At 33.5% G+C, this 10,838-nt stretch overlaps 2 protein-coding genes across 2 annotated transcripts; both read right to left on the reverse strand.

The window, feature by feature from the left end:
• Positions 1 to 1,310: 1,310 nt before the first annotated feature.
• Positions 1,311 to 2,545, reverse strand: LOAG_06975 (hypothetical protein). Its single transcript, XM_020447307.1, has 3 exons — positions 2,270 to 2,545; positions 1,857 to 2,110; positions 1,311 to 1,409 (listed from the first exon to the last, which is right to left on the reverse strand). Exons 1-2 carry the CDS (start codon positions 2,519 to 2,521, stop codon positions 1,868 to 1,870), a joined length of 495 nt encoding a protein of 164 aa, XP_020302449.1. The 5' UTR covers positions 2,522 to 2,545; the 3' UTR covers positions 1,311 to 1,409; positions 1,857 to 1,867.
• A 1,236-nt stretch (positions 2,546 to 3,781) lies between these two features.
• LOAG_06976 (hypothetical protein) lies at positions 3,782 to 7,410 on the reverse strand. Its single transcript, XM_003142510.2, has 11 exons — positions 7,249 to 7,410; positions 6,983 to 7,054; positions 6,773 to 6,877; positions 6,188 to 6,319; positions 5,777 to 5,967; positions 5,529 to 5,684; positions 5,333 to 5,400; positions 4,909 to 5,002; positions 4,580 to 4,732; positions 4,131 to 4,260; positions 3,782 to 4,027 (listed from the first exon to the last, which is right to left on the reverse strand). Exons 1-11 carry the CDS (start codon positions 7,328 to 7,330, stop codon positions 3,894 to 3,896), a joined length of 1,317 nt encoding a protein of 438 aa, XP_003142558.1. The 5' UTR covers positions 7,331 to 7,410; the 3' UTR covers positions 3,782 to 3,893.
• Between the last annotated feature and the right edge of the window lie 3,428 nt (positions 7,411 to 10,838).

Consider the following 10,838-nt stretch of genomic DNA (forward strand, 5'->3'; position numbering starts at 1 on the left):
ATCTTATAAAATTTCCAAAGAGGTAAAACAATGCTTCACAATCCTTGTAGTCACAGACTTCCCAATAGCACACTTATCTGACACATCAAGCAAAGAAAAGAAAATGAGCAGTAAGCCGACTTTGCTTATACTAGCAGACTTTGACTATATTTGGTTTATCACTATTGGCTTACTTCCCGAGGATTAACTTATTCTTCCGGATTATATATTAATAAGTGTATTTCCCACAATGACATCACATTTTAATTTCCTGAAGTTTGAAAATCAAAAGAAATCTTCCCTGTATCATTTCGTTATCTCTTTCTTTAGAAATTAAATAAAAAGAAGCAAAGACGGAAACTAAGGTGAAATGAGAAAATAATGATGTTAGCTTATGGTCATAATATATCTGTGCGGTTAAATTTTCAGTTGAAAGCATCGAGACATTCTGAACAAGTTCTGACTTCGGCTGAAATAACGAATGTTCTCTTAATTTCTTACTAATTTTTGATCGCAAATAGATCTTTTGTTCAGCGAAGGGAACTCTATTCTTCTTCCTTTTTTTTCTTACAAATGAAAACTGTTTTTAATTTTTCGTGGAATATTTTTTTCTAAAATAAAGAATCTTTAACTTCAGCTTCTTTCAAGTTAAAGCGGCTAAGCAGAAAAAATTCAATTTTTTTGAAGCTTTAAGCTTCCCATTTTAAAAAAATCCAAAATTCCATGCTTGCCATGAACACCTATTAACTTGAGGGTGATCAGGAAGATTCTGAAATAAACCAAAGATTAAGATGAAACTTTGTTCTAATTATTCTAATGTTAGTAAATATTTTGAGGATGTTTTGTTAACATGAACATCAACCATTTGCAAATTTGTAGCATGTCAAGTGATGTTAGCTCTTCCTAAAACACTTTAACGTCAATTGATACCAGGAAAATTCGAATAAATCTTGTTCTAGCTCTATTCTATACCCAATCTTTCTATCGCTTTATGACTTTTACAAGGACGATCCAGTGAAGGAAAAATTCTCTCATGACAGTATCAAATAAATTGTAGATAAAATTTGGAAGGGAAAATTCCTTCCCAACTTTCTTCAGAACATTCCAGAAACTTCTATCATCGAAGTAGTCCTTCAATCTTTCCTCGTTCTATAAAGGAATGCAACGAATGCTGTTCTGGACGGGGAAAGGAATGCGGTATTATATTCGCCTCTTTCATCAATGCTTGAACTTCATATTTGCCACTGCTCTGTACAGTAAATCGATTAATGCTCACATGCATATCTTCATAAAGAACAATAAAAAAAGCATTCAACAATGATTTATTTATATAGCGATAGAGAAAAATGCTAGAATAAAAAAATAGTTTTATTTTTCCCACCAGCGATTGATGAAAAAGTGTTGATGAGATGAGTTTCTTCAATCAACTTCTGAAAGCAATAAATTATTAATTATTGCAAATAAAATGCACAGTCAGTTTGAACAGTAAAATAACAGAATAAAGGGATGAGCTGAAGGGTGAGAAACAGCTGTTTTCAAAACTTATGACTTTCATTCTTGCGAATCTAATAAGAACCTGTTACATATTATGTAACCACTACAACAGGGAACCAATAAATCTGTAATAAAACTTCAATCTAAGTTCATCTTTCTTGCTGATTGAAAGAATATTAGCATAAAGATGTACCAGTACTAAAAAAGGACAAGAAGGTGATCTTTTAATTACCAAAGTTTATGGTAGTAAAAACTGATATGTAATATTGCAATGATTAGAATTAAAAACATGGACCAGCCTTTTATGCTGTAAAAATATTACGCTGCCGATAAACGAAATTCATGAAATACTTAATTAAAATAATTAACAATTCAGAATCTACCTTCATTTTAGCTATTCGATAGCGTCCTCTTCAGTGAAAGCTTGTGGAGGTTGCTTTCTTTCATTGGAATATGGTATGATTATCGCTAGATAACCTTGGTTTTCAGGAGCAGAGCGCATTAAATTGGGATCTTCTAGAAGCCGTTCATTGACTTCAATCAAAAGAGCTTTAATACCTGCACGTAGTACATATTCGGTACCATCTTCACAATGTACAATACACAGTTTTGTATCCGGCAGAAGCGCTAGTCCACCCTGCATACAATTGCAAAACAGTTACTTCATATATTCAGTAATTTTGGACTATCTGATACGATACGATACGTACAGTATCAGATAAGATCAATCAAAATACCGTACCAGATCAATCAAAATTGAGAGAAATACATGACCCGCTCCTGTAAAAACCAGTACCTTTTTTGCTTTTCCGCTAACTTTCTGTTTACTTCGATCAATTCCTTTATTTTTCTTCATATGCCAATCAATTTTTTTGATCTGCTTCTGTGCCAATTCATGATTTTTATACAACGTCACAACTATCACTCCACTTGGATGTCGCAAATAGCATAAACCATTACCGCCATTTTTCAAAATGTAACGCTTGTAATTTCGATCCACCACCGACCGATAATTCAACATCTCATTGGCATATTCGTTGGAAGCCATTCAGCAGTTGTTCGAATGGTATCTAGGATATCGAGGAAGTCTCAAAGAGCGAGGGACAGAAAAGTCGTGCTGACCGACAGTGACCAGATGGTCAAGCAAGATTATGTGATGGATGAAACTGATAGTCTCTTTTAATAACACAAATATGTTTTTAAAAAAGGTTATCATTCATGGTTGTGCTTGATACACATTGTCGGGGGAACGTCTCACTAGTAGACTATCGACATCCATTTATGTCATGCTACAATATCAGCTTGTAGCTTCATTCAAACTGCTACTTTCAAACAGTTTCCAAATGACAGAAAGCCGTATTAAATATTATTTGAATGATGCAATAGCTGAATAAACCAGCCAGAATGTAACACCTTCCTACTACAAATACCTAGAAAAGGTTATTCAATAGCAGAAAACAGTTCAGGGATGAAGATAAGGTCGAAAGAACAAAATATTCAACAATATAAAACAGTGTTGCGCTTTAGTTTCAACATACTACAGATGGAAAGCGACGCTTCATGAATCCTTCATTTATTATTTCATTGGACCATCGTACTGAACGATGGAAACTTTCAACTATTTATGAAAATAACGCAGCAAAAAATCTTGTTACGAGGATGCCCGACATGATTTTTCTATTCGTAAATCTGCAAATTATTGCCAAAAAATGGCACCAGTAAATGTTGCAAACAATTTTAGATACATATCTTATGACTCAATTACATAAAATTACACCCTGTATTTAAAATGATGCAAGACAAGTAACATATAATAAAGACCACTTATAAATTTTAAAATTAAACATTGCCTTTAGTATGCAAAACTTGATCTTTTCACATTGTTAAAATGATGCAAAGTTTAGATATCCCAGCAAAATGTGCATTCTGTTCAACCATATGAGACTATCAAATCCTGAGCGAACGCAAAGGAACTGTAGAAAATATATGTAAGCACTGATTTTGAATATCAATATGATACAATCCGGAAAACATACGAAGGTTATGCTTTGGAGTTCGCTGATTTCAACATCCGTAATCCAGAACAATATTAGTTTGCACAAGAAAAAACTTGCTGAATTGCTCACAAAACTATTCTTTAAATTCGTTTTAAAAATATTGAAGAAATTAATGATACATCGTTTAACAGCCGGTATGCATATTTCTTTATATATAAATAATTAAAATCAATTATTAAAGTAGAAACCGAAATAAAGGGAAGTGCACAGGATAAAGCTGAGCACAAGAGCACAAGTCTCTGAAAAGTTATGCATGGAATCTTAGATGTTATGGAAGCACTTTTGACTTGTGCGAAGATCAGAACGAAAAAATAATCTAGCGAATTTCTAAAATGTAATGGCTTGCAGTTTCAAATGCTACAACTAAAGATCCGGAAAACGATTAGCATCTTCTCGATATGACTTTGGTATTTTAAACATTTTTGGCGTTATATCATTGCGAAACATGAATTTCTGGAATGTGACCTTCGCTGATATTGTTGGCAGTATAGGAATTTCTGAAATGAAATAGTAAATCAAAAACTGGTAGCAAATAATCGGTGGAAAAAAGTGGAAACAATGAACTTTAAAACATATTTCTTGAATTGCAGAAGTATTTACCAACTCGAACTGGAAAACCAGGTGGCAGCCTCATTTTACAAAAACACCGCAATTTATCGAAGTGCTTGAAAGGTGCGACAATTTCGAGAATATCCAACAAAACGTCAACCGAAAGGGGGAAATCTTCAGCCTGAAAAACTTAAATGTTTTTTTAAAGAAAAAATTGCACAAAAAGAAGCGCGATAACCAGTATTTACTTGAAAAATTCATTGTTTTAATCATTAATAATATAAGTACCGACACATTAATGATGCAATTATCAACTGATTTTTTTGCAATTTTATTAAATGGCTTCAAAAAAAGTGTAAACCCAGCTACAAAATTATTGCGCTTTTTCTTACTCCGTTTCTTTTAGCACGAAAAGTGAAGGAAAATTTCCGAAAAAAATTCACAGTATTTGAGAAAATACGTCATGCGATTCTAACATCATTAGTAGCAAAGACTTTTACCATCGCAACGAGAGCTTTGAATTTTTTTGTAGTCTGCTTAAGAACTTGAGCGCGTCCTAGAGAGGGAGCAAGACCAGCAGCAGCACTAATATATTCTTCCCATGTGATCGATATTCTTCGTGGCGGAGGTAGACTTTTTCGGTGTTGAAGATTCTGGAATTAATATTGTTACAAGTAACATAAACAAGTGGAATGTATTTCAGTTATTTTCTGTGTTATTAATATGTATTAATTGTTTTGCTCAGGACTTGATAAGTGCACCAGTATTCTTATAGGAATCAATACAACTGCCACGCGAAAAACTACAGAGTAATATGACTTAAACGTACTAGGAATTCATCTTCTGCCATCAGTGATCCCATTGCTAGACTTTGCATGAATGCTTTATTCTTCTTGATATCTTCTGCTGTCAAGTGTTCTCTTCTGCAAAATGTGATTTGCTGAAAAAAAAAGAAAACATACGGAACGAAAATTTCTCAGATCATAAAGTTGAATCTCCAAAAACTGAATTCAATATGAACGATTTCAATTTACTTTGTTTTCAGACAATCCCTCGTTACGTGGATGCTCTATTAATTGCAATATGTAGCTACTACATATTACAATTAATTGAGCATCCACTTTATCCACCATATTACAAACTACATATTACATAACAAGCAAAATGAAGTTTGAACTACACTCTTTTTGATCAAGCAGTAATTCACGCTTTTCAAGTAAATTTCAGATGAAATGTTTAGAACGAAAGCTAACCGTTTACGTGTAATTAGTGACATACCCTCCATAGTATAATAAACAGCATTATAATCACCAACTTGTTCCTGTTAAATTGAATCTAGATTGGAAAAAAAAACGCTGAAATCTGTCGAAATGAGATTCGGCTTGTACGTTTGAAGACGAAAATCCAAAAAGAATTAAAGCAAATTAAATGACAATAAAAAAAGCCAACCAATTTCTGGTGCTTAAAAATCCAGCCACTTATTGTTCTCTCAAACGTTATTGGTTTTGTTGATATCTGAGCGCTTACGATATCAGAAGACATTAGAACATCAATTTCTTCATCCAATGCAACCTCTGATTCTTCATGCCTTATACGTTGGAATACCTCAAATACTATAATTTTTTGGAAGCAGCAGGAAAAAAATGAACTAATAAACGAAGAAGTTTCTCTGAAAGAATTATTAGTGAGAAAAAAACCTTAGCCTCATGATCTAAAATCAGAAGCTGGTTCTTTGAACGATCAGGATCTGATGAGAAGATGAAAGATATATCGCCTCGCATCCATGTTCGATCAGTAAAATCAACCAGTGTTGTGTCCAACCTTAGGTTTGTCCCAGATTTATATATTTTGCATATATCCGAAGGCAGCATCTTTGTGAGCAGCGGAACTAAAATTTTTAAGCATAAAAGGAGAATCTTCTGCAATCGGACTTTGATTTGCAGATTTGCACTTTTCGCTCCTAAACTTAACAGCGTCACTTCCTTGATGGATCTCATCGCCTAAAGGTCTCATACACCCAAAGTTTGTAAGCTGACAAATCCATCACAAACAGAATTAATCAAAAAAAAAAAAAAAAAAACTAAATAAAACTTTAAGGGACAACTTACGCCAGCTTTGAAAGTCCCATCTCAATTCCAAATAGAAATCACCAAACTCAGATAGCATTTTAAGTAAGTGAGGTTTTCGAGCTGCCATATTTTCTCGTGACTGTGCCTTCAATTTACGTAACATGGCCGTAACTGAAAATGAAGAAAAATGAAGGAAATTTGGTTTATATCAATAAGGTATGTGGAGAGTTTCAACTAAGATAGAAGCCCTGCTAACTCAATATATTTGACTTTGGACAAGAGCATTAAGGTTTTGCTTTATTTTTGGATTACTTTATTCATAGAATGTGACTCAACTTCTGTTCGCATCTTGCTGATTCAAAATAATATGTGATTTTCATTAATAATCATAAATAAAATAGGGATCACTCATAAGCATATCAACATTCAAACAAAAATTTTTGAACTGGAAAGATTACTGTCATAAAAACCCAAGTACAGGGACAGCAGAAAAATTTAGCAGAAACGAAAACAAACCTCGTGATCATACTGTTCATTAAAAAATATAACTATTTGGAAGACACATGATACGATGAAGTGGGAAAAACTTCCACGACGACAGTAATTAATGCAAGATGAATTTACTTATTTGTCGGTCGCCATAGCTTACTGCTTCCATTAAGCTATTCCATCCGTCCTTGTTTTTTGATTTCACTGGAGCATTATGAGCAAGCAGAAGTGTTGTTGCCTCTGAAAATGGATACCTACATCCACAGAGTAATGGAAAAATGTTTCGTCTTGGAAGCATGAGTTCTTTATATCCGACAGATGTAAAGGAAGAAACATTTTGCAAACCCCTGTGTCCAAGCATTGTAGAAATGTGCAAAGCCGTATTGCCTTGGCGATCTTGCAAATGAAGATCTGCACCTGAAGAAGTGAATTTATGTCACAAATTAGTATGTGCAGACCTTATGTACTAAGTATTGAAAATGTTCAAAACATTTAATTCCACAAAGAATGGATTCTTTTAAGCTTTTAAAATATTACGCTGAGCAGGTCGACAATCATTACATCAATAGCCTTTATTATAGAACCGAAAATATATAAATTAAAGGTGCAACCATTATTAATGAGTCGTGCAATTGATTGTGTGTCGTTGAAGAATGCAGCACGGTGTAACGGATAATCTTCCACTTCTGTCATCAGTCAGAGTAGCGTTAAGTAAATCTTGTCAGTGAATGAAACCGTTCGATTATGAATAAAAATGCATTTTGCCTGTAAATAATATTTTTTGATTGTTTGGTTGACATCCAAAGACAAAAAAACGATATATCAGTACATATAATTACATGTATACATTGTCCATTATGTATTTCAGTATTATAGCGCATTTCCAGCACTTCAAAGACTTTTTTTCTGCTTTTGCAGTAAATTTCGTCGCGGTGACACATCGTAAGTCCTGCGGAATCTACGAACAGTTTAACATTTAACATTAATAGAAAATAAGGAATGATTTATTTATAATGAGTTGGAAGATAATTTCAAAAATCATAAAACTATTATAAACAGTCTTTTGTAGAAAAGACCACACACAAACAAATCAACAAATCATTAATAAACGTGCTTCTTTGCAGTGCACACAGGCGGCATTCATGCATATGGCAACGCATACAATAAGTTACATTCCAGACCTGCTTATTATCCTTAACTTCTAGAATGCAAACATATATAAACCCGCCCCTCGGTCCAAAAACCCTCGATAACTCCCATCACCATTTCTAACAAAATCAGAGGCACTGTTCCATGCAATTGTTATCGCTCTCTACCATTTTCTGACCATAATGTCTATCTGCCAGAATTACCTATACTGCCTATTAAACGCTATCTCGCATATGTTAAACAATTCTTACCCTCTTCATTGCTAGCGCACTCCCCCCAACGTAATAGTCACCTCCACTATACTTTCTCAAATCCTTGCAATCCCTAACTACTACAGACAATGCCAAGTTGCATGCTCGTCACATGCAGCAAGAACTGAGATGACATATCTGCAGGTGGGATCTTGAGTTGCAAAAGTGCATCATTCGATACTTCAGAGTGAGGAGCTAGTAAGGGTTGAGAAGTAGCTGGGGTGGGACGGGGAAAGGGGTCACAGCATACTTTACTACGGGTATTTATTATTTTCCATGAAAATAAGGAAGTCTATGATTACGGGATTAATAAGTGACAGAAGGGAGTTTCTCCATTCCCGAAGTTCAAACTATAGGATTTTAAAATTCCCTCTATCTGAAATATCGAGGAAGTGGTTCGAAACTCAAGAATTGTGTTGTTATCCAAAGTGGAAAAATTGTCGAAAAATTTAAAACACTGAAACGAAACTAGTCCATGGAAACGAAAAAAAGATTCAAAGACATGTTTCCGAACAATTATTTGTTTGGTTTAATTACCACTTTCATGACTTACAATTGCATTTACAAGCATTTTTTCACGTTCTCTATCGTTTGTGCAACTCCCAATGTAACTTTTTTTTTGACATATTCAAATATCAACTTAAGAAAAAGTACATGACCGGTATAAAATAGATTTTACAATAGTTTCATACAGTGTTATTGCAGTTCAAGTTCTATCTCACGGGAGAATTTCATACTTACTATATGCAGAAGCTTGAACAAATTTAGCAGAAACATATTAAAGTTCAATTTTTTAGAACCGATGTAAATTTTTTTTCTCTTTGTTGCGAAAATCAAATTGGTTAGGGCAATTTCTGGTCTCTTGCGTGGTATTTTACGAGTAGTGGTTTATTATCAGCGATCAACGCTATTACATCCATGATATAGGACAGGGAAAAATAGTTGATCGAAAAGTCAACTCATTCCTCTGCTTCGATTGAATATCTTATTTCTCTTTTCCACCTCTTCTCCATAACTTGATCCCTTCACGTTATCCTTCTCCCTTCATCCTTCTAATCGCTTATGTAAGTTTTGCAGTTTTGGTAAAAATCAAACAGCTGGAATGTATATATTTATAGATTGTAGCATTGACTGTGGTACTGATTTTCATTCAAATTAAGATCATGATTTTTTCTCAGAATCAAAACATATATCTCACTGTAGTGTCATAAATGACTTACATAGTTTCAAAGCCATATTGGAATTTCACTTTCTCAATTTCAGTTAAGGGAGCGAAGGGAATATATATGATCATTTGGATGTAAGACGATATCAATAATAGCTCAGTCATCAAATGATATTTGGTATCTACTTGATCAAAAGGATACGAAGATATGTTTCTTTGTAATTTTTTGATCCGATCACCAGTGACAAATCCGTGCTTGACTTGGGAAAGGTTATGAAAAAATTAAAGTTACCATTAGAAATGTGGATATATCTGTTATTAATTATCTGCGGTGAATTACAATCAAACTTCAAATATAGTCAAACTTGTCAAATTGTTACATTTTATCCGTATTGATTCGAAATTTCTAAAAAGTATTCTAGAAGATATCTAACAATTGACATACATGAAAAACACCATTAATCAGCATTGTGCGGAGGAAATCTGTTTGTACTTTAAATTGCTACCATATTTTTATATATTTCACTTCTACTTTATTCCGATTGTAAATTTGGACACTTCTATCAAACTACAAATCTGGAAGATATTTAAAGATAATTCCCTATCGAAGTTACTTCCCCGCGATGCAAAAGGATGTGTTACTCCGTGCGAATTATTCTCTGATCACATTCATATTTTAAAAGATTGAAGTTTTTGGAAATTGCAATGATATTTTAAGAAAGCCAATTTAAAAGTTCTTCCTTTGAAGTTTGTCCAAGAAGTATTTTTTTTGAGAGGAAACAATAAGAAAGTAAGTAAAGGAACTCTGCCCTGATTCTTAACGTTAATCGTCAGTAAAAGGGCAGAAGAAAATTTCTATTTGATGAACTGCTGAATCTGAAAGAGCTCAAAAGCCTCGAGTACTCTGAATTATTTGGAAAATCAATACATGCATAATTTGAATAACATTAGAATGATAACGTCAACTTACAACAGAAATAGGTCTCCACAATTTTATTAATTTATCGCATAAGGTGCATTCGTGTAATCTGAACTGTGCACAGTTTCATGATTACTTTTTTTCCTGTGGTATGCAGTTTTCGATCAATTTATTGAAACCGTTTTGTAAGCAAGTCTAATTCTACATAGTTGTTAAAGACTGGCTGCGGAAAATTTTAATTGAAATGATTAAAAACAATTTATAATTGTCCCCATATGTAAACAAGAGACGACAGTATTAAAGATGTTTCGTATTCCTTCTCAAAAGTTTATTTTTATCAGCTTATAACTTCATATCCAAAATTTGTAAAGAATCTACGTCTATGTCTGTTGTATGATATGATTAACTGATATACACGTTATATGATATGATTGATAATGTAATGTTTAATATGCAAGCAAATGTTGAGTGAGTTTGATTCGAGTTTAAGAATTTATTCGAACGATGAAATAACTAAGAAGCGGACGTGAAATAGTCATTAATTTAATTGTTCTCATATGTAAATAACGAAACTAAATTGCAACGCAAATGGGAAATGAAAATGAAGATTAACAAGCTTTGTTGTGAAAAAAGAAAGTTGCTGTTTTGAAGTTTTTAACGGATCGATCTTTACTCACCCTATCTTCTCTCCCTCTCCCTCTCTCTCTCTCTCTCTCT

The sequence above is a fragment of the Loa loa genome (assembly GCF_000183805.2).
Source record: "Loa loa unplaced genomic scaffold supercont3.10, whole genome shotgun sequence".
NCBI classification, from domain to species: domain Eukaryota; kingdom Metazoa; phylum Nematoda; class Chromadorea; order Rhabditida; family Onchocercidae; genus Loa; species Loa loa.

Bases quoted from the DNA above. Each gene is read 5' to 3' on its own strand.
- LOAG_06975 (XM_020447307.1), bottom strand. From the start codon at position 2,521: ATGGCTTCCAACGAATATGCCAATGAGATGTTGAATTATCGGTCGGTG. The intron at 2,111-2,269 runs GTACTGGTTTTT...AATTGTATGCAG, and splicing joins TTAGCGGAAAAGCAAAAAAG to GGTGGACTAGCGCTTCTGCC.
- LOAG_06976 (XM_003142510.2), bottom strand. From the start codon at position 7,330: ATGACAGAAGTGGAAGATTATCCGTTACACCGTGCTGCATTCTTCAAC. The intron at 5,685-5,776 runs GTTTTTTTCTCA...ATAGTATTTGAG, and splicing joins TTTTAGATCATGAGGCTAAG to GTATTCCAACGTATAAGGCA. The intron at 4,733-4,908 runs GTACGTTTAAGT...TATTAATTCCAG, and splicing joins TGGCAGAAGATGAATTCCTA to AATCTTCAACACCGAAAAAG.